This window comes from Heterodontus francisci, chromosome 1 (genome assembly GCF_036365525.1).
Source record: "Heterodontus francisci isolate sHetFra1 chromosome 1, sHetFra1.hap1, whole genome shotgun sequence".
NCBI lineage: Eukaryota > Metazoa > Chordata > Chondrichthyes > Heterodontiformes > Heterodontidae > Heterodontus > Heterodontus francisci.
The window spans coordinates 88416978-88444099 of record NC_090371.1 but is presented as its reverse complement, the minus strand read 5'-3'; the positions used below and the strand labels follow the sequence as shown (position 1 = coordinate 88444099).

Below are 27122 nucleotides of genomic sequence, written 5' to 3'. Positions count from 1 at the left end.
GGTAAAAGGGCAGGTATTATACCTCCTGCGATTGCATGGAAAGGTACAGTGGGAAAGGGACGAGGTGTCGGGGGTAATGGAGGAGTGGACCAGGGTGTCACAGAGGGAACGATCCCTTCGGAATACTCTCAGGGGAGGGGAGGGGAAGATGGCGTGTTTGGTGGTGGCATCACGCTGGAGGTGGCGGAAATGGCCGAGGATGATCCTTTGGATGTGGAAGCTGGTGGGGTGGAAAGTAAGGACAAGGGGAACCCTGTTGCGGTTCTGGGAGGGAAGGGGTGAGGGCAGAAGTGCGGGAAATGGGTATGACACGCTTGAGGGCCCTGTCAATCACAGTGGGGGTGGGGTGAAACCCTTGGTTGAGGGAAAAGGAAGACATATCAGAAGCGCTGTTGTGGAAGGTTGCATCTCTCTGGACTAATGCTTTGTCTTTCACCACAACCATTCGCACTCCCTTTGCATTTGTCCCATGACACCTTTGTCATTTAATCTCTCATGCCCTCTGCCTATCATACACCTTCCTTTTTGTTCTCTCCCACCCCGCCCCCACCCCTTTACTTGCTTAAAACCTATTACATGCTAACCTTTGCCAGTTCTGATGAAAGGTCACAGACCTGAAACGTTGGGCCGGATTTTAAGAGCTCGCCGCTGAGAAAAAAAATGCCAGCCCGTGAATCTCCTGCATGACAGCTCATTTGAATGGCCGGGACAGCCCCCCCACAATCACGTGAAGCAGGTGGGATGTCTGTCACCGGCAATGGCATCAGCTACCTGTGCGCAGGCACTGGCACCATTTTTAAAGGGCAGCCAGCCCTGCCAGCTCATTTAAATTTTTAAATCAGTAACCCCCCCCAAAATTAAATCAATTCAAAATGTCCCTTTCCTACCCCGCAGTAACAATTACAGTAGCAATTTGCCCTTCCCCAAAACAGTTACCTTTTAACTCTGACCTTTCCCCCCCAAAACTGCACAAAGTTTAAAGGTCAACCCTTTCCACCATCCCCTACGCCCATCATGTTTATTTGACCCCTCCACTGAAAATCTTACCTCCTTCCCCCTCCCCACCAGTGTAATGCCGGGTTTCCCTGAAGGGGATTTGAAGACGCACCGAAGATTGCGATGGCCCTCAATATCGCAGGTAAGTCTATTTAAATGTATTCATTTTATTGATTTGAATATTTTAATTGAGGTCCAATTGCCCAGCGGTGTGGGGCCGCCACAGAGCCTCGCCACCACTGGGAGGATAGGGTCGGGCCCTCACGGCGTCAAGGTCAGTGGCAGGCCTCATCCGGAGCCATCTTCAGGATCCCCCCAAGCCACGGAACCTGATGCCCGGGGGAGAACAAAATCCAGCCCGTTAACTCTGCTGTTCGCTCCACAGTAGATTTCATATTGTTCGCTTTTATCTTGCTTTTTTAAAAGTTTAAATTATTTTCAATACACCTCTGAAAAACTCACTTGTGATCATCATTGTAACAGAAAATCTTGTGTGATAATGCAATATAGGTATTTAGTCCTACAGGAGGAGATTTCCTCTTGTGGGGGGAAACTAGAACTAGGGGACATAGTTTAAGAATAAAAGGTCTAAAGACGAGAATTTTTTTCTCTCAGAGGGTTATTAGTCTGTGGAAGTCTCTTCCCCAGAAAGCAGTGGAGACTAGGTCATTGAATTTATTCAAGGCTGAGTTAGATTTTTGATAGACAAGAGAGTCAAGGGTTATGGGGGGCAGACAGGAAAGCGGAGTTGAGACCACAACCAGATCAGCCATATCATCGAATGGCGGAGCAGGCTCGAAGGGCCAAATGACCTACTCCTGCACCTAAGTCCTATGTTCTTATGTTCCTCAGTTGCACAAACCTCCAACTTTAGAATTTTTCAATCTGTGCAATTTAATTTTTACTAATTTGTTTCCTTGCTCAGTACCCACATAAAATATATGGGCCGCCAGTGATGTCATTCACTCAAAATGTACTGCAATTATAAAGATATCGGCTTATTGGCCTAAAAAAGTACAAGTTGAATTTCTTCACAGATTGTAATTCACAATATTTGGCAGATAATTTAATTTGTGACTGAATTATTGAAAATTTAACATTATTAAAAATGTTCATTTTTGTACTAGTTGTGTAGAAATGATTGTCCTGATACCAATGCAACTCATTGACCACAGAAAATATTTAACATGCTCATTTTTGGTATTTGATCAAATAAGAGAGTTCTACACATTAATAGATATATTTGCAGTACCTTAACAACATTAAATTTAAAATAGTTGTTCACATTCCTAGCTTGGCTGCTTTCAATAATCTGAATGCATTTTTGTTGATATCAAAAGCTGCACTTTACCCTTTTTCTGTAGCAAATCTATGGAGATACTCTCTGTGGTTCCATCAGGTGATAAACAGAATTCAGCAGGGGGTTTCTCAGCCAGTGAAAAATAATCCGGAAAGAAATCACTGTAATAGTTCTGAAGTTGCTTTACAGATTGGCCTACGATAAGGGAGAGCATATTATGTAATCTATAGATAACTAAAATGCACTTTTAAGGCAAATAACATATTTTGTAAAATGTTCTCCAACCATACGTAACCTCTCCCTGCACGCCCCCCCCACGCCCAATTCCGGATTCACTGATATTCTGTATACCCTATTTTACCCACTACATAATGTCAAATCGAACTCATCAGCATTGCAAACTTTCAAGACAGAGTTACTTCTGTTTTAGAGCCGTGCCTCTTCATCTTTATCAATGATCTGAATGAAGGCACTGGAGAAATTACCTGGAATCTATGTACAGGTGCTAAAATATACATTACAAGTGGACAAGTGGATCTAGATGTGATGAATTTTTAAAAATTCATTCACGGGATTTGGACATTGCTATCAAGGTCAACGTGTAGTGCCCATCCCTAATTGCCCTTCAGTAGGTGGTAGTGAGCCTCCTTATTGAACCGCTGCAGTCTATGTGGCATAGGTATACCCACAGTGCTGTTCGGGAGGGAATGCCAGAATTTTGACCCAGTGACAGTGAAGGAATGGCAACATATTTCCAAGTCAGGATGGTGAGTGACTTGGAGGGGAACTTGCAGGTGACAGTGTTCCCCTGTGCTTGCTGTCCTTGTCATTCTAGATGGTAAAGGTCACACGTTTGGAAGGTGCTGTCGAAGGAGCCTTGCTGAGTTGCTGCAGTGCATCTTGTACATGGACACACTGCTGCCTCTGTGCCGCGGTGGTGGGGGAATGAATGTTTAAGATTGTTGCTGGGGTACTGATCAAATGGGCTGTCTTGTCCTTGATGGTGTCAAGCTTCTTCAGTGTTATTGGAACTGTACTCATCCTGGCAAGTGGAGAGTATTCCATCACATTCCTGACTTTTGCCTTGTAGTTGGTGGAAAGGTTTTGGGAAGTCAGGAGATAAGTTACTTGCTGCAGAATTCCCAGCCTCTGGCCTGCTATTGTAGCTACAGTATTTATAAGGCTAGTCCAGCTAAGTTTCTGGTCAATGGTGACCCCCAGGATATTGATGGTGAGGGATTCAGCAATGGTAATACCATTGAATGTTAAGGGGAAGTGGTTAGATTCTCTCTTGTTAGAAATGGTCATTGCCTGGCATGAATACTACTAGGCCCATATCTGGCAGATGTCTTTTAATCCAGATAAATGCAGTGAGATGCTCTTGGGTAGGGGCAACTCTGATTATGTTGGTATCATCCAGGGTTGTCTGCTTAAGGTTGCTGAATGGAAGAAGAACCTGGAGTTAATCATGTATAAGTGGTTGAAGTTCTATGACCAATGCCACAAAGCTATTATAAAAACAAAAAGGTTGTTAAGATGCACTGCCAGGACAATTAAATAGAAGACTAGAAATTATATCCTTTCAGTATCCGTTTACAGTATCTAGTCTTGATATTCATACAGAATAGGAAATATAGAAGCCCTGGAAAACGTTCAAATGAGAACCACGAGATTAATAGCCTTCAGCTATAAGGATAGACTAAAGATGGCTGGGGCTTTTTCATCTTGAAAAGCATAGACCACAAGGAGATTTAACATGAGGTCTTTAAAATAATGGAAGAATTAAACTCAATCTAAGTAGATAGCTACTTGAACTGGCTAGATTAGAGGGTCATGGAACATAAGTAAAAGTTCCAAAAGAGTAGAATGCAGCTAGGTGCTAGGAGGCACTGCTTCTCTTTGCAGACCTCTGGAAAAGGTTGCCGACATATGTTATGAGTGTGGATACGCTGCAAGCCAATATTTTCTTCTGTTTTATTCATTCATGGGATCTGGGTATCGCTGGCAAAGCCAGGATTTATTACCCATCCCTAATGGTCCTTGAGAAGGTAGTGCTGAGGTATAGCAGGTATGTTGATCATTGGAGGTTGACACTGTGGTCTCCTGGAGCTTGCCTGATTGCTTCGGGGGTTGTAAAGGAATTTTGCAGATTTTTTTTCTGAGTCGAAATAAGGGTCTTTGCCTCGCCTAGGACACTACAGGGGGAATAGAGGCAGTGTGTGGGGGGCGGTATGGGCGGTGAGGGGGGGTGTTGGTGTCCAGAAGAGGAGAAATGAGAGTCATAGTGTATAGACATTACGCAATGACAGGTAGTGACATCTCAATGCAGCAGCTGGCCTTTACCCGTCCTTTTTTTTGTATGTTCACAAACTGATGCTACCAATAAAAACATACAATATAAAAGAGAATATCGTAAGGAGCAGATTATTAATGTATCATGATGAAGCTTCTACCTCCATATCTTGTCTCTCGCCACATATTCCAATATTACAACAACGATAACCACTGTTAGATGGGCAACTGCCTGAAACGGTCACCATTTAATGTGTTATATGAACAGTGCCTTTGTAATTAAATTCAATGGTCCTGACAAGTGGTTAGCGCCATTTTCCTGATATAGCTGGCTGCCCCTGATAAGTGTGGCTGGTATAAGTGGTGGGGACTCCACTCAGGAGATTGCATGTTTGAGGGCTCATGATCATGAATTTATGTCCTAAGTAGCACATTGGCACATCTGCTTATTGAGCCACTGGTCTGCCCTTACAATACTGTTATTATTGTAAGATTAGCTATTACTACTATTGGGTCACATCTTAGAATGTTAACTCTTACCAAAATGCCAGTCACATCAACACCCTAACCAACAGTAACATTATCTTAATCTCTGAATTAAAAAAAAAAATTTCTCTGGTTCTAAAATCATCATCTGAAGTACACTGAACAAAACTACTTTTCAGAAATATTGTTTGAACAGATAAAGTAGTAGACAGGAAGAAATACAGTGTAGAAAAGTATTAAGCAAAGGTACTGGAGACAGAAGCTATAAACAAATAAATAACATTAAACAAATTCTAAAAACTATATTGTTATATATTCTGAAAGCACAAAACAGAACTGCACCATATAGCCTTGAGCGAATATGGTTAACACCACTTGTGCCAGCAAATTCCAGATAGGTATTCTTCTTGATCATCCCAGGACCTGACTGTTTAGGCTCCAAATTACAGCCAAATCCTGTCATACGGTCATGACCAAGGGGATTTCTTCTGCGATATTCCCTCCATTTCAATGTCAGAGGTGAAATATGATTAGCTAGAATGAATAGTGGATGAAAAACATAGAAGAGCAAGAGAGGTTTAGTGAATTAAAATGTGCATTCTAAAATGCTTAAGTAATAATCAAGAGGGCCTTTCTCTATTACAAGACCTTTGTTTTAAACTAATATAATCACTCAATTACATCAACCAACATAACTAGAATAAGTTGTTAAAGTCTGCAGAATAATCAGTCCTGATATCTTTACATATGCTTCCTGAGCTGTAATTATGCGTACACTATTTTAACTATTCTAATTTAACTTCCTGCTCCCCCTTTTTAGGTACCTTTCTTTGGAAAGATCCTCTTCCAATGACTGGCAAACCACATTTGCCGCGCAATATAAGAATTTTTTTTATCCACATATATTTTTACTTTGGATTGCCTCTTTTTCCTGGAGAAGTGAGGTCCTTTCCAAATTTTGATGCCAATGAAACTTTATAAAAATTTTGCAGATAAGTAAGCTTACAATTGTCATCAGTATCTAAGAATACCTCTGCCAGTATCTGGCTGAAAAGTGATTTCTTTATAGTAGATAGGCTGGAACACCAGCTTCCTGTTCTGCTCAAAACATGAATAAGTCCATGAAGATGTCGGTGAGCTAGGCAATCTCACCCTAGAAATGAAAAAGTGATGAATGTCATATGCTAATATGAGTACAGGAGTGGAACATTGGGATAGGAGAAATAAAATAATGCCTATCAGGTGAATTTAATAATGGCAAAATCTTTATTTTCTATTTCCCTCAAATGAAACTTTGCTTCTTTCAGCAAATAGTTTGAAGATGGAAGTGAAATCTATACCAATAACTTCTCTGACAACTAGCAAAACAGTCTAGTAATCAGTGAAGCACTTCAGTTTATTGCTATTATAGCTCCATTCCATTGTTATTTTTAAAAGAAAATTCAGACTTTTACCAGCAGTGAAGCCTGATGCCACATGGTTAAGTAGTGCTGCTTTTCCACTTCTGCCTTTATTATCCTTTTGATGGTCCAGATGACTGCTGACACCATTTGCTATTACATTAGTTGATGTTGGCAGCACAATTTGATGGGAACAATAGCTGGAGTTCTGTGCAGTTTGAAAGTATCCTTGTTCTTTCCTCTGAGCCTCCTTGGGACTCTTTCTTTCATCTCTGATGTGCTGAACGTGGCTTCTGCCAGGTGAAGCAACACTTTTTGCTGGGGACGATCGTATTGGAAGAAGGTTAGCAGATAATGGACAGGATCTACTTCTTGGAGGGTGGCTACCATAATTTCGTTCTGATGAGACAGCAGTAGACGATGAGTCTCCACTCTGCAAGATGGGCACATCGTTCTTCACTGGTGAGTAACTGCCCAATGGTGATGGTCTAATTGCATCTGGTACAGGTCTCTGTAAACAGTACTCATTTATGGGAAAAGAGTTTCCCTGTTTCTCATTCTCATCTGTATTAAATCCATTCTGTGACTGGCCTATTGTTGCTATATTTTCCAATGACACCATACCACCAGAAGAACTGGATGTACTACTTGAATGTTTATTTGTTTTCAGCTGACTACTTGGAATACTATACATATATGAGACAGAAGATGCATTGTGGTTTTGCAGTGGGCGAACTCTGGGAAGTTGTTTGCTCAAAGGATGGTGAAGAATAAATGGTTGAATAGGCAACGTTGTTGGGCGCTGTTCCTTACTATAACGGATAACTGCATTGGTTTCTGATCCACCACCTATATCACCACAAGTAGAACAGAGGGAAGAAATGAATAAGACCAAAAACATTAGATAAGGCAAGACAGATAGATTACATTTCCTAAGTGTTAGAAATATATGAGTAATGCTGGAAACATATTCACCAGGAATTATAGAAGAATCAGCAGTGAAAGAGGGGACAGATAAATTGTATGGCAAAAATCGACTCTTAAGTAGGAATTTTAGAACAGTGCTGAAAATAAATAATTGTACTATGCTTTTTTATATGTGTTATCTTCTCAACATGAGCACAGTCAACTTTATATGAAAAGTAGACTGCCATGCTTACAGTTGATATCGAAAAGACAGTTCCCAATTTAAATGAGCAAAGCATACAGAAGGGACCAGGTAAAACCTTGCAGACTACAACAAAGCAATAATTATAAATAGTACCCTAGGCCCCATTTAACGTATCTTTGGTGGCTGACTATAGAGAGGCATCAAGAGAGGTTTTGGTGAGAGTTTCTGCATCCAGTTTTAGCTGGGTATTAATGAAACAGGCATGGGAAAATTAAAGAGGAGGAGGATAATAAATGAACATAAGTAAATGCCTCTGCCCTAAATAGATCTACTTGCAACCATCCTCAATTAAATGTTCCAAAATTACATCGAATTTACAGCAAAGAAACAAGCCATGGAGCTCAACTGATTGCCAGTAGGAAAGTATGCTGTGTGGAGGATGCAAAGAGATACAGAACAGTTAAGGGATTGGGCCAGGAGGCGGCAGGTGGGAGTATAATGTGGGGAAATGTGAAATTATCCATTTTGGTAAGAAGAATGGAAAAGCAGAATATTTTATAAAAAGTGAGAGACTACTAAATGTTGGTATTCAGAGGGCTTTGTGCATGAATCAAAGAAAGTTAATATGCAGGTACAGTAAGCAATTAGGAAGGAAATGTTTTATGTTAGCCTTTGTTGCAAGAGGGTTGGGCGTATAAGAGTAAGGAAGTCTTGCTGTTGGCAACAATAGCTGGAGTATTATAGGCTTTGGTGAGACCATACCGAGAGTAGTGTGTACAATTTTAGTCTCCATACCTAAGAAAAGGTATACTTGCCTTGAGGGGGTGCAAACGAAGGTTCACTAGATTGATTTCTGGGATGACAGGGCAGTCCTTTAAGGAGAGATTAAGAAGAATGGGCCTATATTCTAGGGAGTTGAGAAGAATGAGAGGTGATCACACTGAAATGTCCAAAGTTCTAGAGGGCTTCACAGGGTAGATGCTGAGAGGCTGTTTCCCCTGGCTAAAGAGTCTAGAATTAGAGGTCATAGTCTCAGGATAAGGGTTCTGCCATTTCGGACCAAGATGCGAAGAAACTTCTTCACTGAGAAGGTTGTGAACCTTTGGAATTGTCTACCCCAGAGGGCTATGGCTGCTCTGTCGTTAAGCATATTCATAACTGAGATTATAGATTTTTATTCACTGAGGAAATCAAGGAATATGAGATTGGGGAGGGGGAAATGGAGTTAATGTAGAAGTTCAGCCATGATCTTATTGAATGGCAAAGCAGGCTCAAGGGGTCATATGGCCTACTCCTACTTCATATGTTCTTATGCTCCAGATTGAGTACTTGATAAGAAAATTTTAAAAGTGCTTCGCATCTCTGAGCTTGTGTAAGATGCGTTTTGAATAATATGAATTTTTACTGAACTGCTAATTACATCTGTTTGTATTCAGATCATTAATTGGGTTTCTTTGTATTTTTGAATTGTAACATTAAGTTTTATCTATTTCCCCGGGAACTCACCTAAAAGGATCCTAACGCCAATGTTATGTGCTAATGAGTCACAATTTCCTTCAGCTGAGAAAGGAAATAAAGCTGGCAGATGGTATCCACGTAAATTGTGTGAGTCAGTTCATTTTGAAATTCTGAGATTGGCTTAGGTAGGAGGACTGCTTAATGTGTAAGGTTTATATAGGATGTTCAGTTCCTAATATTATTTCCTGCAGTAACAATAACACCTTCCAATCACACCTTTGCACTGCCAGAGTACATTTCACACACTATCAGTATCACATAGTTTATGTGGTAGACATACTTTTATTCAGAGAAATGGGATTGCATAAAAGCACACTAAAAATGGCATTCTGAATAATAGCTTTTAGACATGGATTTCCCTTTACTTCCTCCATAAAGTTTCTAATCCCACAAATACAGTATATTCCAACAACCCTAAAATTGTGTAGGTAGATGTGACATACTGATTTTTTTCTATGATCTTAGAACAAATTATTTGCAGAATTTAGTCTGCAACATTAGAAATTATAGCACTCCTCAAATTTGCTTGCTAAGTGAGACAATTTTTTTTCTAAAATAAGAGGATTTGTTTCCATAAGGACAGAACAATTAATGTAATATAGCAGGTGGATTGAACAAACAACTTCTTTTTAATTCTTCAAGCATTATGCCAATTGCACAATTTTAAAAGTTGAAGTTAAAAAAATGCTTTTAATAAGAAATTATGTTAATAAAGTGGAAATAAGACACTATCTTTTGATTCAGAATTTTGGCAGGAGTGTGGTCCACATAACTTGTGAAAATCAGACACCAGATTCACCAACATGAATGTGATATTTTTGCCTACTACCATCAGTGCCAAAGTTAGTCAGGTGCAACAGGACATTTAGTAATACAATGTTTCACATATCAGGCACACATTATGATTTTATTTAGCAATAAATTTTAATTGATCACTGCAATGGCCTGCATCATTAATAAAATAGCAAATTGATTTCATTCTCTCCAGGGTAATGTTTCTTCTAGGACTTACTCCTTTTAGACACAGTTTTATTTTCCTTTCAGCACATTTTTAATTTAAGAGAACAAAAGATGCTTTGCATAGCCACTCAGTAGTTTAGTCCTGGTTCAAGTGCAATTAGTCAGCATGAAAATGAACCTCTTTAAATGGTAAAGATTTGATAATCTGGAATATTACAATAGCAAAACTATCAATGTTTGAATTGATAGCTGGTAGGACACATAGCTGATTATAAAGTCATTTTATCCAGTTTTTATAAAATATTATTCTTCTTTAGGCAAGAAAATCATTTACTGAATGTGAGTGTAGCATTGGCCCAACGCACCAGACTGTTATGACCAGGTGAGAAAGGTGTCTTGGGGTCTTTTGCTGTCTTCACCTGGTCTTATTGTAACAGGGTTTAATTTTTAAACACACTGGGTTTTGAGCTCCCCCTTGGTGAATCCTTGTTCACCACTTTCCAATTATAAGGCAAAGAAATTAGCATAAGCAGGCTCCTTAGGTTTGAAGAAAGTGAAATGTATTAAATCTTAAACTTAAACTCTAATATGGTTCACGCCTACAGATATACGATGCGCCCACGCTAGCATGCACACACAATACACCCATGCAAATAGAGACAGAAAAGAGCAGAGGAAAAGATAAGTAGAACAGTTTGAGGCAATATCTTGTTACTGTTTTTTGAGCTCGCTGCAGTCCTTGATTGAAGATATGGTCTTGTGTTTCGCTGGGGTCCAGTATTCTTCTTATCCCTTGTTCACGTAGGAAATGTTTCTCTCTTTGAGTTTATGTGTCTTCAATGGTTTCTGAAGCTGGTGAGAGTGAGATGAAGGCATACAGGAGAGAGATGTTCTCAAACCAGAAGCTTTCTCAGTTCAAACACTGTTTTCTCCAATTTAAAACTCTCTCAGTTCCAACCTCTGCAACAGCCAGTTAGTCATGTGACTAAAACTGGTCTGACCACTTCTTCTGTGTATTGGGGAAGCAACAACTGGGTCCCATTTTTCCAACACTGTCGGTTACTATGCAAATGTCTTTCCAGTCAGGGGCTTGCAATTTTAAGTTTTAATATTCCTGTGGTGAAATCATGTGTGCCTCAGTCTTGGCAGGTGGTGGGTGGGGGGGGGGGGGGGGGGAGGGGTTTGCCTGTCTCCTCCACACCCAGGGGAATGAAATGTGATTTGAAGAAAAACGATGCATTTCATTACAGAGTTTGAGAGAAATATAAGATACAGAAAGAAAAAACCATGCATTGCTCTCATTCATTTCCATTCATTCACCAATCTTAAAGCGTATTAAAAATGGTCTTTTCTGGGTGCCAGGGCTGTTTTAATTTCCCCCTTTCTTTTCCTCAGGAGAGTTAGTAGTGGTGGGCACGTTTATCCTAAACTCCCTCAGTCTTGCAAAGACTATTGGCTTCAGGGGATGGGTGGTTCCCTTTTCCTCTGACTATGGGGGAAGAGTCTTTATTACTCTCCCCTTTGTACTTGGGGACACTCCTACCTGTAGGTATTTGTGCAGACTTGGCTGAATTCTCCTGTGGCACCTCGACTAGGTGAGGCATCACCCTCACGGTTTCTGTGCCCCCTAGAGGTCTCTCTTTGTCTCTGCAGGTTCCTGTAAATGCTGTTAGCAACTCTGGTGGGGTGCTGCTAGAGTCTGCATTTACATAGGTGGATGTGGGGTCTTACTTTTCATATTTTTTGGGGTTGGTTGACCAGACAGTAGGGGTTTTCATCTGGGATTTTTCCTGGACTTCCTTTAACCTGCCGTCTTGGTCACTTTTTCCCCTTCTCCTTCTAAACTTTTGCCAGCTGTGTGCTTGTCCATCCCCTTTTGTTCTGGGTGGGAGTCCCTTACAGTTCATCAGCCCTCTACTGGAGGGTCCTCCTAATACCGGTACAGGACTTAGGGATGCAGGTTTCACTGCAGGTTGGGGTTTCCCCTCAACCCGGCACATCTTGCAGTACTCCACCACATCTTTGTGGAGCTTTGGCCAGTCAAGCTGCTGTCTTATGCGGGCTTTGGTCTTTCGTATACCGGCATGTACAGCCACTGTAGTCTTGTGGGCCCTTCTTAATACTTCTCCCTGATACCTCTGTGGCACCACTACCTGGTGAACTACTGTCCACTCCTTGCCCTCAGGTCTGTGAGGAGAATTCCATTTCCTCATCATTCTTTAAATAGTAGCAGTCAGGGACTCCCTGTGCTTCACTTTCAGACTGGGAAGCAAGTGCCAACTCTTGCAATGCTGGGTCGGCTCGCTGAGCCTCACCTAGGGAAAATCCATTTAATTCTTTCCGTGGGTCATCTAACTTTCCAAAGAAAGTTTTGGACAGGCAGACCTCATGGTCATCTGCCTGCAGAGCCAATTCAGTCTCCTCTGGGGGAGATGGTTTGATCATGGCCTGACACATTCAGAGACTCTGCAGGGGACTGTTTCCTGCCACTGCCCTGTCTCTCTGACCTCCTGCGGTCTTTCTTTCTAATACCGGGGGGAGGGGCTGCCACCTTCACCCCTGCTTAATAATTACCTGGTAGCAGGTCAACCCCGCCCACAGGGAAACTAGGGACAATCCCTACAAGTCACGGGTCCTGAAACTAGGTCGCACTCCAGGTGCAACCGGTGTACAGCTACAGGCATACACTGCCCTCCAATACCATTCACCAACATTTTGGTGTTCACTGCACTCTCTGGGGGAAAGGTCAGGCCTTTTCCCAGTAAAAGGGATCTGGTCGCCCCAGTGTCCTTGAGAATCACTATGGGCTTGCTTGTCCCACTCGAGGGATATGGGGTTACTTTCCCTTCAAACACAAAACTCTGATAACCTTCAGGAATTCTATTAACATCCTGCACTGGCTGTAGTAAGCTTCCTGGGTTGCAATCTTACTGCAGTTAAAGCCACAGCTTGTTCTGTGTTTTCCATCAGCTCCCCATCTTCACTGAGCGGGTGTGCCCTGATTAACCTTACTGGTTTTCCCTTCAGTTTCCAGCAGTTAGCTTTTAAATGCCCTGCCTAATTACAATGGAAGCACACAGGTCTCCGGGTCTCACTCTTGCTCACAGCACCTTCCTTTTTGGCTGGAGGAGGGCCCCCTGTGCCTCCTGATTTCCTTTCTCTTCTAGGACTGCCTGTTCTTCTATCACCTTCCCACCCTTTGTCCTTGTCGGATTTGTGGGGGTGATTAGGAAAGGTTCTCGCTTGGGAAACTGACTTATAAATTAAAGCAAACTCATTGGCCAGAACGGCCGCTTGCCGGGCTCCCTGAACCCGCTGCTCCCCTACATGGGTTTTTATTGAGAATGGGAGAGAGTTTTTAAATTCCTCTAACAGGATTACTTCTCTGAGAGTCTCATAGCTCAGCTGTATTTTTAAAGCCCTCAGCCACTGGTCAAAAGCCAGATGCTTACTTCTTTCAAATGCCAGATAAGTTTGATTAGCTTGCTTTTTGAGGGTTCTAAACTTTTGGCGGTAGGCTTCAGGTACTAATTCATATGCCCCGAGGATAGCATTTTTGGTTAGTTCATAATTTGATGTACTCTCATCTAGCAACAAGGAATAAACCCCATGGGCTTTTCTTGTTAGTTTGCTTTGCAATAAGAGGGACCAGGCCTCAGCTGGCCATTTTAGCTGCCTTGCCAGTTTCTCAAAAGACACAAAAAATTCTTCCACATCTTCCTCATTGAATTTTGGAATTAATTGAACGAGTTTTAGCAATCTTGTACCCAGCCCTGAACTATGCGCCTCCATATTGGCCATGCTTTCACTAGGGTTACTCTGTCACTCCCTAGTTAACTCAAGCCGACTCAACTCTCTTTCTTCGCATTTTTTCTGGAATATTCTTTCTCTCTCCTGCCTTTCATTTTCTTCACGTTCCTTTCAGAAGGCTCTTTCTTTCTCCCTCTCTCTTTCCTAAAATTCAAGTTTCCTTGGTTCTAATTGTATCTTTGCGCACAATACCCTGTCGGTGTCTGCTTCTAACACTGCTTCTGCTTCTTCTGATTCAAGGGAAAAGTGGTTGGCCACTAGCCTTAGGAGTTCAGACTTCCTAGCCTTGCCACATACAGTGATCCCACACTGCTCAGTCATTTCCCTCAACTCCTTCAGAGACAGTGCTTTTAACCTATCCCAAGTTACTTCACCCTGGCTTGGAGAGCTACTCGCTTCAGTTGCAGACATATTATTCAATCACACACTACCACAAGAAAACCTGTATTAATCTTTGCTCTTTTTGATTGGGAACAATTTGGCTTCCCACTTGCAATTTCTCTCGTTCCTCTGTTGGTAAACTCCCAGACGCTAGCAACCAAATTTCTGTTACAAGGTGAGAAAGGTGTCTACAGGTCTTTTGCTGTCTTCACCTGGTCTTATTATAACAGAGTTTAATTTGTAAACACACTGGGTTTTGAGCTCCCCCTTGGTGAATCCTTGTTCACCACTTTCCAATTATAAGGCAAAGAAATGCGCATAAACAGGCTTCCGTAGGTTTAAAGAGAGTGAAATTTATAAATCTTAAACTTAAACCTAATACGGTTTACGCCTACAGATATACGACGCGCCCACTCTAGCATGCATACGCAATACACGCATTCAAAGAGAGACAGAAAAGAGCAGAGGAAAAGATAAGTAGAACAGTTTGAGGCAATATCTTGTTACTGTTTTTTGAGCTCACTGCAGTCCTTGATTGAAGATATGGTCTTGCATTTCGTTGGGGCCCAATATTCTTCTTAAACCTTGTTCATTTAGGAAATTTTTCTCTCTTTGAGTTTATGTGTCTTCAATGGTTTCTGAAGCTGGTAAGAGTGAGATGAGGGCATACAGGAGAGAGATGTTCTCAAACCAGGAGCTTTCTCAGTTCAAACACTGTTTTCTCCAATTTAAAACTCTCTCAGTTCCAACCTCTGCAACAGCCAGTTAGTCATGTGACTAAAACTGGTCTGACCACTTCTTCTGTGTATTGGGGAAACAAAGACTGGGTCCCCATTGTTCCAACACTGTCAGTTACTATGCAAATGTCGTTCCAGTTAGGGGCTTGCAATTTTACGTTTTAATGTTCATGTGGCGAAATCATGTGTGCCTCAGTCTTGGTAGGTAGGGGTTTTGCCTGACAAGACGCTCAACAAGCTGAATCAAAGAATGACTGGAAGCAGGTTTTACTTTTGATGTAATGCATTGAGCTCGCAATCACAGCTGCAAAATATTATCATTTCTTTTTAAAAGCAGTTCTGAAGAATGTCTACTTAAAATTATCATCAGTAGTATTCCAGATGTGTTTGTTACTGTGAGAAAATTCATGACCTGGAAATTCTATCAACTTTGACAGGAAATCAGTGGAACCCACTGAGAAACAGGCTTTACTGTATTACTCTGGAGGGGTTCTGCCAGTCTCCTGTGGGAGTCAGAATGGGAGATTCCACACGGAATTTGAGGGCCCATCATTCAGTTCCAAATTTTCACACAATATAGCCACTGTAACATACTGCAAATTACTTTACAATTAACATCTCCTAATGATACCATGAAAATATGTAATAGCTTTCCTGAATGTCATTTGACAACAAGGCTCTGGAACAGTGTTAAACTAAGAAACTTTGGGTTCTTCATGAATATTCCATGTACTGCACGTTTATAAAATAATAAGGGTTAAATTCTCAGTAGCATATTTTCTGAACACCTCAATGGGTTCCATTCAGTAGCTCAGTGTGTTATGTATGCACATGGGGCAGATGAAAAATAAAACTCTTTCTGCTTTGTTCGAACAAAATCCATTATTCTCTCCACTGCACTGGCATTAACTAAAATAAGTTTCAGAATCTGTTTTCTTTCCTGCCTTTTGGTTCGCCTGAGTCCTGCTCCCAAGTATCCCCCTATGCTATTCTGAATTAGCTGTCAAGAAGTGGTGATCTCTCTGCCATGGGAAGACACAGCAGTTGAGAAGGAAAACTTGTCAGATTAAGAGGATCAAACAAAAAAATAGAGAATTTAGGCAACATTTTTTTTTTAAATAAGGTATTAGTCTATGGAACAGATTACCAGCAGAATTTGTGGAATAGGCCACATCAAGTTTTAATTAAGGGCTGAATTAATAAGGAAAATGAGGTAGCAACCAGTGCTCTTATGTCGACAACCTCTCCACTCCAATCTTCAATTCACTCCAGCTGTGATCTGTGAAGTTTCTTTCCTATTCCCCAATGTTCTCAAAACTCAACTCTTCAGGAGACTCACAAATCTTTCCAGTCTGGCTTCTGCCCGACTCACAGCACTAAGACTCCCCTTGCCAAAGTTATAAATGATATTATCTGTGACTGTGGTGAATTATCACTCCTGGTTCTCCTCTTGTATGCTCCTGATACCCAGTGTGGGAACAGAACTATTGGGGACATTTAAAGTGAACTAATAAATTAAGTATAGCCTACTAACAAAATAACCTTGGAGCTGCAGAAACAGCTTATCAGAAATGACTTCATAACTTCAGGGCTGCAGAGGCAGCTTATCAGTAGAAGTAGACTAACAAGCGGAAACTAACAGGACAGCTGCAGACTGCCTAATAGTAGCCTATTGTATAACAATCAGCCTAATGGTCCAAGGAGATAGGGGGATGAGAAACTGCTAGAGGAGAAGGTGACAAGGCAGTACCCCAATCAGGCCCCGACACCAAGAAACTGCAGAAGTTTGAAAGACCAATTGGGAACAAAGAGTAGGTGTTACTGATTTGTATGAATAACTATAATAAGGCTTGATTTGGCGCGAAAGGTGGGTTAGTTTAGTGTGTGTGTTGCTTTTAGTTTTAGGTTAGTTCAGTGTATGTGTTGCTTTTAGTTCTAGTTCAGTTCATTGTTAAGTTTTCTGAAGATGTAACAATTAAGTACTGCAATAAAGTTTCTTAAAGCTACAGTCGGACTTCGTCTCTCTTTGTGCAACTAATGGGATCCAACACCAGAAATACCTTCCCAATGCCTCCATTATCACCTCAGTGCCATCAGACTGTCCAATATCAAATCATGGATGTTCTAATTTCCTTCAATTGAGTTTCAGGATGACTAAAGCCAACATGGTTTCTGTCCTCACCATAAACTCCGTCCCCTTGTCATTGACACCATCTCCCCAGCCACTCGTTCAGACCAAATCATGCAAATTTTGACATCCTATCTGACTCTCAGCTTGGCTTCAAACTCCACATCCTCTTAACACCAAGACCACTTTCTTCCATACCCTTCTCCAACCTGATTTCAGCCTCACTGACACATTTATCCATATTTTTGTAATTTATGGACTCAATTTCCTCAATATCCTCCTTGCTGGTTTCCCACCCTTCACGCAGCAAAAATTCAACTTGTCCAGGACTTACTGTGGACAGCAGTCGGATGGCTAAATTGAGTTTTCCCCTCGGTTCCCTCCTCGCTGATCTATAGTGATTGACTGTATCCTCAATGTACTGAATGTAAAGCCTTTAATTTTCAAATCTCTCCACCACCTCACCTATCCTATCTCTAAAATCTACCCCAGTCTTTTATTCCTTTGTTCCTCTGACTTTGGCTTTTCTTTTTTTTTTAAAGAGATACAGCACTGAAACAGGCCCTTCGGCCCACTGACCAACAACCACCCATTTATACTAATCCTATATTAATCCCATATTCCCTACCACATCCCCACCATACTCCTACCACCTACCTACACTAGGGACAATTTACAATGGCCAATTTATCTATCAACCTGCGAGTCTTTGGATGTGGGAGGAAACCGGAGCACCCGGCGGAAACCCACGCGGTCACAGGGAGAACTTGCAAACTCCGCACAGGCAGTACCCAGAACTGAACCCGGGTCACTGGAGCTGTGAGGCTGCGGTGCTAACCACTGCGCCACTGTGCCGCCCGTTTAGTCTCACCATTGTTAGCACAGCTCTCAGCTGCCTCAGCACTACTTTCTGAAACTGCTCAATGAAATCTTCTACCTCTTAATCTTCAAAAACCTTCTCCAGATCTATCCTATTGACCTATCAATCTTTCAGTCACTTGGTTGCACTCTTTTACCACGGCTTGCCATCCATTTCTTTAACTATTTTATTTGCTTCCTCTTACCACCCCATCCCACTGTAAAGCACCTTGGGATGTTTGTTGTATTTAAGTCACTATAGGTTCTGTTGGGTAAATTTTTAAAATTAACTTTTTTCATTCTTGGGACGTTGGCGTCACTGGAGAGGTCAGCATTTATTACCTGGCTCTAGTTGTCCTGAGAAAGTCTTTCTTGAGCTGCTGTAGTGATTTGAAACAACGGAGTGGCTTGTTAGGCCACTTCAGAAGGTAGTTAAGAGTCAACCGCATTGGTGTGAGACTGGAGTAAAAGTCAGATTGCATTATATTAGAAGGTTTCCTTCCCTAAAAGGACATGAGTGAACCAGTTGAGTTTTTATGACAACTTTATTGATACCAGCTTCTTATTTCCAGATTTTCTTTTTGACTGAATTAAAAATTCCTAAACTGGTGGGATTTTAACTAATTTTCTCTGGATTGTTCATCCAGTAAGATAACTATCGTCTCCTGCTTGTTTCCTATTAAGAAAGGGGGTAGAGGGCTTTTGGTCTCAGATTCATGGTATGAGTACTGATGGAAGGTATGCAGGATTAGACGAGATGAACCTGCTCATAACATTACCTCTACTATTACAACTCCTACTACTACAACTACATTATTAAGAAAACTGTCTTCATCTCTAGGAAATACTGCCACAGATCCCACATAAAGATTAGGGAGTCTTAACTCAGTTCCTGGCTCAAAGCTTCCCACAAATGGACCATAAGGATGGCTAGTGTGGGGAAACAAAACAAAATGAAGTACGTAACCACCTTTCTGATACCAAGTTTAAGCCACATTCCTATGGTAGGGTAGTGGAAGTTTTAATCTGCTGTGCCTTATATGGGAGTACCTCATGCTAACCCTGGTGCCAAATGGAAAAGCACTCAAATCTCCAACACTTGAGTTCAAAAAGGTTACTTCTTTAATTTAGAAAAACCCAGGAAGTTGGTTTTACTACAAAAGTGGCTAGGATTAAAAAATTATATTGGACAACAGCTATTTTATACTATTCTAAGAGTTAGGTGCTGGCTTACCTTCCACTTTAGTTCTGCTGTCAAAAGATGCATCCTTTTCAACTTGGTGATGGAGTGTAACAACTGGTTCTGGTTTCCTACCATCTTCTCCAATGTAACAAGGTCCATAACCTTCCAGGTGAGCTCTTTCATATACACCTGTACTACTGTTTTTGTTGAAACGCTGAATAAAGGGTGCATTACAGGATGTTGTTAAATCCATTCTTGTAGAGGACCTGCCAGGCAGACTATGACTGTGCTCTTCTTCCAAGTAAACAAATACATTATTTTCTTTCTGATTTTCCAGTATAGGGGAGAACTCTATTGAAGAGTCTCCACTGGTTTTTAGTGGTGGTGAGTTCCCACTTCGTTTTCTAGTTCGAGCAATTTCAGCAAATGACGTTACTCGTCTTGGTGGTGATCTCTGAGATGCACCTGTGTGACCATCACTTAACTTTCCTGGACAGCTATACATGCGTTCCAATGAGCCCAATCTAGGAGATGGGCTCTTATCTAAGTTGCGATCATAGCTCCTTGATCTTTGCCTGCTCGAAGTATTTGAAGCAACATTCACGTACACCTGACCTTCAATGAGATCTTCAGTAGTGTCTACTGCTGGTTTTTCCTGAAGACATTGATTAATGTTAATCTTTTTATCTTCTGGTTGCTGGAAGAGGTAATACTCTGTAGGTTGACTAGGGCTTGTACTCTTTGTATGATCCTCTGAGCAGCTCGTTATTGAAGATCCTGCTGGGCTTGGTGTAGACGGAGAAGATAGGTCACAAGTTACTAATTTGTAATAATTCTGTGTGGCAACAACTAGTCTTGCTTGACTTTGAAAACAAGCAGTAAAGTCTGAATTTTCAGAAGAACAGGGCATGCTTTCACATGGTAGGTGGTAAGAATTGCAGTTGTCATCAACTGCTGGTGAACACAGACAGGTTTGCATGGCACTATCCCCATTGTGAGTCTCACATGAATTCTTTGGCTCATTAGGCGATGAATGCAGGTCCAAGTAGAATGCACCCATCTCTGAGTGACTGCAGTAAGAGGAATCATGGGACATGTTACCTGAACTTAGGTTGGACTTTGACTGACTTTTCATTTTGTTGTAGATTGCTGTAAAGTTGACCAGCACACCATCGGAACTGTTACATGAGGAGTCACTGTTGTAAGTCATATGATGATCAATCTCAGACTGATCTGAAAAGAGACAACTTCTGCTTTGTTGTAGATCTAAGTTGGAGCAGTTACATGTTGTGCTCTCTAACAAATCTTGCTTCTTGAACAATCCATCTTGGCTGTTCTCCAACCCTTGATTGCAATCAAAGAACAAGGTTGATGTGCTATCATTTGCACAGTTGCATGTGGGGAGTTCCATTAGGTCATCTGACGCTGGTCTTGATGTGATGGTCCTATTTGACTTCTTGCCATTACATTTATGGGTTTGTTCCTCTTGACCTTCAATAATCCCTTGTCTAATGGTGGGGCTCCATTGCTTTGTGTTTTCAGCACCATGAAGGTGAAATGGCTGCTCATGCAGAACAAATGGTGGATTGTTAATGTTGCTATTCTGAGGATGAAAAGAACTGTTATTGGAGCTTTCCTGATCATTGTTCTCATTCAAAATTAATGAATTGTGTTGTTCACTAGTGTTAGTTTCTTTTGAGTTTGGTAGCCTGCCTTCAATTTCATGTGGTGCCCCAGGAGGTAAACAGGAAGCCTGGATTAAGCTGCTGTAAAGCAATGTTTCTTTTTGAAGCAGGTCCTTCTCTGGCAGTGATGTAGTCCTTGTAATTCCCAGATCAGTATGGTAGAAAGGATTTGGTCTTTTGCCCATGCTACAGCACTGTCTGTCTGGGACCTGGCAATGAACAAGGGGAATGTGATGTACAATCAACGTTTCCCCCGTCAGTTTGGGTGGGCTATCCATGATGTCTCAGGTCATCAGTCGAGCTGCACAGAATCCTCTGTGGCCACATTGGTAGCCTGCAACCTGATGTGGTTCAGAAACCTGGAAAACACAGGGGGGGAAAAGCACATGACTTTACAGTACTTGTTACATTAGACATGCCAGTAACTACTCAATAAAATAAAATTTCTTCTTTTTCTAAGATTCCATAGGGACTCTACACTGCAGACCATAACGAACTGTTTCAGCTTGTCCAGAACTGCAGAACCAGAGAACATGACCTGCACTTGAAGGGGTAAATTCAAAACTAATCAGCGAAAACAGCAAGTGGTTAATCTTTGGAACAGGTGCCATAGAGAGATGGTAGAAAGGTAGTATTAATTAATTCAAATATTTCTTTCAGAAAGTAACATTGTAGGATACAGTATATGAGTAATTTGAGATGTGGCATGTAGTAAGAGTAGCATTCTCAGGAGGAACAGGTCACTTTGGACCTATGGTTCCCAGAGCTTTCTATCACTGGGGTTTTCTTCTCATGCAGCGGTATGGCAGCATTGTGGTTATGCTACTGGACTGGTTACGTTACTGGACTAGTAATCCAGAAGCCTGGACTATTGATCCAGCGACATGAGTTCAATTCTCATCACAGTAGCTGGGAAATTTAAATTCAATTAATTAAATAAATCTGGAACATTAAGCTAGTATCAGTAATGGTGACCGTGAAACTACCAGATTGTCATAAAAATCCATCTGGTTGACTAATAACCTTTGGGATAGGAATTCTCAACCTGGGGTCCGCAGCCTACTAGGGGTCCTTGCGAAGATTGCAAAGGGTCTGCCAGCGGCTCCCTGTCTCCAACACGCAATTTATGATCAATTCGACGCCAATCCCCAAAGGTCACACAATGCGTGGCACAGAGTTTTACCTTCCAGCCCCAAGTTGCCAATCGACACTAGCACAGTATCACTTTAGCCCCTAACCCCGCACAAGACATGAAGAACTGGAAATTGCTGCTTGGCCCTAGAAGCTCATGGTCATTGGCCCTGTGCTGTTTAGTCAAGGAGTCGGCATCCAGTCCCAGCAGCGAGTTCATAATGGACAATCGGTCACATCAGCGCTCTGTCAGCTCCAGTGACAGACTACCGACCACGCAATGACAGTCCGCCAACTTCAGAGCGACAGACTCCCAAGGTCTGCAACAGTCTATCTTAAGCATAACTGAGCCAGACGAACATTGAGCATGGGTATTGAACATACCTCCAAATCTTGACGGAACTGTTGCTCAGCACCAGCAACAAGTTTCACATTAGTGAGTAAAACAGAAATAATCAATATATGTTCAATTGCGTTCACTAAACGTTCTATATTAAGTACTTGTGTTGTGTTACAGGGGGCTGTGGAATTTTTATAACACTGAGGGCGGGTCTCAGAAGCAAAAAGGTTGAGAATTCCTGCTTTAGTTAAGGAAAGTCCTTACCAGGTCTGGCCTGTTTGCAACTCCAGACCCACAGCAATGAGGTTGACTTTTAACTGCCCTCTGAAATGGTCCAGCAAGTCTCTAAGTTGTATTCAAGAAAATGGTCATCACCACATTCGCAAGGGCAATTACAGATGGACAATAAATGCTAGCCTTGCAAGTGATACCCACATTCTTTGACTGAATAAAAAAATGTCTGGGGCTATAGTATACTAATTAGTAGAGACTGATCACTGTGATCAGTCAACAATTCAGTTATCAATGTATCACGCGAAAAGCAGGTTGATAGAATGTGAACAAGATGGATTTTGGTCTTTTCTAGTCCAGCAAATCCGATGCAACATAGCTTGACTACATCGGTCAAATTCAAAACAGTTTCCTTCTTGGACCCGAGAGCTTCCAAGCAAAATTATGAGCTGCAAGGACTGAAACAAACCATCCACTTATTAAAAGCAGTCAAAAGTATTGCAGATCTTAACCAGATCTGTATTCCACTGCTTAGTTCCAAAAATATTTCTATTTGTGTCATCTCAAAATATATGTTGGTGTCCCTTGCCATCCACAGAATCTTTACAGAAGTAAAACTTTGATGCGGCAGCCAAATTATTTAAATTGGGAGCCATGGGTAACAGTTTGAATAATTATAAAACCCAACAGGCATTTTGGGATGATTCTCGAGAAACAAGTACAATTTACACAGCTCAAAAGGCAAAAACTGATTTTATTGCTGAGTACTTGCATTTCTACCATACTCCCCATAGTGCTCCGTGTTATTAATGCACTCCTCAACCCACTCAAATTACACAAGACCACTGTTACTTTCCACTGTGAAAGAAAAAGTTTTTAAAAGTCCAAAAATGGAATGGCTGCAGGTCTGGGAATTATAGAAAGTCTCTGGTCACGATGAGTGTGGGGCAGGCTTGATGGACCAGTTGGTCTTTTCCTGCTGTTCAATTTCAGCAGTAATTATACTCTGCTGTAGGGACACTGGTTGTAAAACAAAGAACAGGCCCTTCGGCCCTCCAAGCCTGCGCCGATCCAGATCCTCTATCTAAACATGTCGCCTATTTTCTAAGGTTCTGTATCTCTTTGCTTCCTGCCCATTCATGTATCTGTCTAGATACATCTTAAAAGACGCTATCGTGTTCGCATCTACCACCTCCGCTGGCAACGCGTTCCAGGCACCCACCATCCTCTGCGTAAAGAACTTTCCACGCAAATCCCCCCTAAACTTTTCCCCTTTCACTTTGAACTCGTGACCCCTAGTAATTGAATCCCCCACTCTGGGAAAAAGCTTCTTGCTATCCACCCTATCTATACCTCTCATGATTTTGTACACCTCAATCAGGTCCCCCCTCAACCTCCGCCTTTCTAATGAAAATAATCCTAATCTACTCAACCTCTCTTCATAGCTAGCGCCCTCCATACCAGGCAACATCCTGGTGAACCTCCTCTGCACCCTCTCCAAAGCATCCACATCCTTTTGGTAATGTGGCGACCAGAACTGCATGCAGTATTCCAAATGTGGCCGAATCAAAGTCCTATACAACTGTAACATGACCTGCCAACTCTTGTACTCAATACCCCGTCCGATGAAGGAAAGCATGCCGTATGCCTTCTTGACCACTCTATTTACCTGCGTTGCCACCTTCAGGGAACAATGGACCTGAACACCCAAATCTCTCTGTACATCAATTTTCCCCAGGACTTTTCCATTTACTGTATAGTTCACTCTTGAATTGGATCTTCCAAAATGCATCACCTCGCATTTGCCCTGATTGAACTCCATCTGCCATAACTCTGCCCAACTCTCCAGTCTATCTATATTCTGCTGTATTCTCTGACAGTCCCCTTCACTATCTGCTACTCCACCAATCTTAGTGTCGTCTGCAAAATTGCTAATCAGACCACCTATACTTTCCTCCAAATCATTTATGTATATCACAAACAACAGTGGTCCCAGCACAGATCCCTGTGGAACACCACTGGTCACACGTCTCCATTTTGAGAAACTCCCTTCCACTGCTACTCTCTGTCTCCTGTTGCCCAGCCAGTTCTTTATCCATCTAGCTAGTACACCTTGGACTCCATGCGCCTTCACTTTCTCCATCAGCCTACCATGGGGAACCTTATCAAACGCCTTACTGAAGTCCATGTATATGACATCTACAGCCCTTCCCTCATCAATCAACTTTGTCACTTCCTCAAAGAATTCTATTAAGTTGGTAAGACATGACCTTCCCTGCACAAAACCATGTTGCCTATCACTGATAAGCCCATTTTCTTCCAAATGGGAATAGATCCTATCCCTCAGTAACTTCTCCAGCAGCTTCCCTACCACTGACGTCAGGCTCACCGGTCTATAATTACCTGGATTTTCCCTGCTACCCTTCTTAAACAAGGGGACAACATTAGCAATTCTCCAGTCCTCCGGGACCTCACCCGTGTTTAAGGATGCTGCAAAGATATCTGTTAAGGCCCCAGATATTTCCTCTCTCGCTTCCCAGTAACCTGGGATAGGTCCCATCCGGACCTGGGGACTTGTCCACCTTAATGCCTTTTAGAATACCCAACACTTCCTCCCTCCTTATGCCGACTTGACCTAGAGTAATCAAACATCTGTTCCTAACCTCAACATCCTTCATGTCCCTCTCCTCGGTGAATACCGATGCAAAGTACTCGTTTAGAATCTCACCCATTTTCTCTGACTCCACGCATAACTTTCCTCCTTTGTCCTTCAGTGGGCCAATCCTTTCTCTAGTTACCCTCTTGCTCCTGAGATATGAATAAAAGACTTTGGGATTTTCTTTAACCCTGTTTGCTAAAGATATTTCATGACCCATTTTAGCCCTCTTAATTCCTTGTTTCAGATTGGTCCTACATTCCCGATATTCTTTCAAAGCTTCGTCTTTCTTCAGCCACCTAGACCTTATGTATGCTTCCTTTTTCCTCTTAGCTAGTCTCACAATTTCACCTGTCATCCATGGTTCCCTAATCTTGCCATTTCTATCCCTCATTTTCACAGGAACATGTCTCTCCTGCACGCTAATCAACATCTCTTTAAAAGCCTCCCACATATCACATGTGGATTTACCTTCAACCAGCTGCTCCCAATCTACATACCCCAGCTCCTGCCGAATTTTGGTATGGTTGGCCTTCCCCCAATTTAGCACTCTTCCTTTAGGACCACTCTCGTCTTTGTCCATGAGTATTTTAAAGCTTACGGAATTGTGATCACTATTCCCAAAGTAGTCCCCTACTGAAACTTCAACCACCTGGCCGGGCTCATTCCCCAAAACCAGGTCCAGTATGGCCCCTTCCAGAGTTGGACTATTTACATACTGCTCTAGAAAACCCTCCTGGATGCTCCTGACAAATTCTGCTCCATCTAGACCTCTAACACTAAGTGAATCCCAGTCAATGTTGGGAAAATTAAAATCTCCTATCACCACCACCCTGTTGCTCCTACATCTTTCCATAATCTGTTTACATATTTGTACCTCTATCTCACGCTCGCTGTTGGGAGGCCTGTAGTACAGCCCCAACATTGTTACCGTACCCTTCCTATTTCTGAGTTCTGCCCATATTGCCTCACTGCTCGAGTCCTCCATAGTGCCCTCCTTCAGCACAGCTGTGATATCCTCTTTGACCAGTTATGCAACTCCTCCACCCCTTTTACCTCCCTCTCTATCCCGCCTGAAGCATCGATACCCTGGGATATTTAGTTGCCAATCATGCCCTTCCCTCAACCAAGTCTCAGTAATAGCAATATCATACTCCCAGGTACTAATCCAAGCCCTAAGTTCATCTGCCTTATCTACTACACTTCTTGCATTAAAACAAATGCACCTCAGACCACCACTCCCTTTGCGTTCATCATCTGCTCCCTGCCTACTCTTCCCCTTAGTCACGCTGACTTCATTATCTAGTTCCTTACAGGCTTTAGTTACTACCTCCTTACTGTCCAGTGACCTCCTCATTTGGTTCCCATCCCCCTTCCACATTGGTTTAAACCCTCCCCAACAGCGTTAGCAAAAGCACTCCCAAGGACATTGGTTCCAGTCCGGCCCAGGTGTAGACCGTCCAATTTGTAATAGTCCCACCTCCCCCAGAACCGGTCCCAATGTCCCAAAAATCTGAACCCCTCCTTCCTGCACCATCTCTCAAGCCACGCATTCATCCTGACTATTCTTTCATTTCTACTCTGACTATCACGTGGCACTGGTAGCAATCCTGAGATTACTACCTCTGAGGTCCTACTTTTTAACTTGGCTCCTAACTCCCTAAATTCTGCTTGTAGGATCTCATCCCGTTTTTTACCTATATCATTGGAGCCTATGTGCACAACAACAACTGGCTGTTCACCCTCCCCCTTCAGAATGTTCTGCAGCCGATCTGAGACATCCCTGACCCGTGCACCTGGGAGGCAACATACCATTCGGGAGTCTCGTTTTCGACCACAGAACCGCCTATCTACTCCCCTTACAATCGAATCCCCGATGGCTCTAGCCCTTCCACTCTTTTTCCCGCCCTTCCAAACAG

The 27122-nt window shown here is 42.2% G+C and overlaps 1 protein-coding gene across 11 annotated transcripts in view; it reads right to left on the bottom strand.

The window, feature by feature from the left end:
• The window catches only part of rusc2 (RUN and SH3 domain containing 2), a 196550-nt gene that overhangs the window by 37196 nt on the left and 132232 nt on the right, over positions 1–27122 (bottom strand). For 6 of the 11 annotated variants that reach the window (XM_068032737.1, XM_068032739.1, XM_068032734.1 and 3 more), the window contains 4 exons: positions 19212–21204; positions 6529–7323; positions 5417–5608; positions 2348–2491 (listed from right to left, as the gene is read on the bottom strand). In XM_068032737.1, coding sequence (XP_067888838.1) covers positions 2348–2491; positions 5417–5608; positions 6529–7323; positions 19212–21123 — 3043 coding nt within the window. In that variant the 5' untranslated portion in view covers positions 21124–21204. The remainder of the gene's footprint in view (positions 1–2347; positions 2492–5416; positions 5609–6528; positions 7324–19211; positions 21205–27122) is intronic. The other 5 variants (XM_068032738.1, XM_068032741.1, XM_068032740.1 and 2 more) reach the window with 5 other exon arrangements.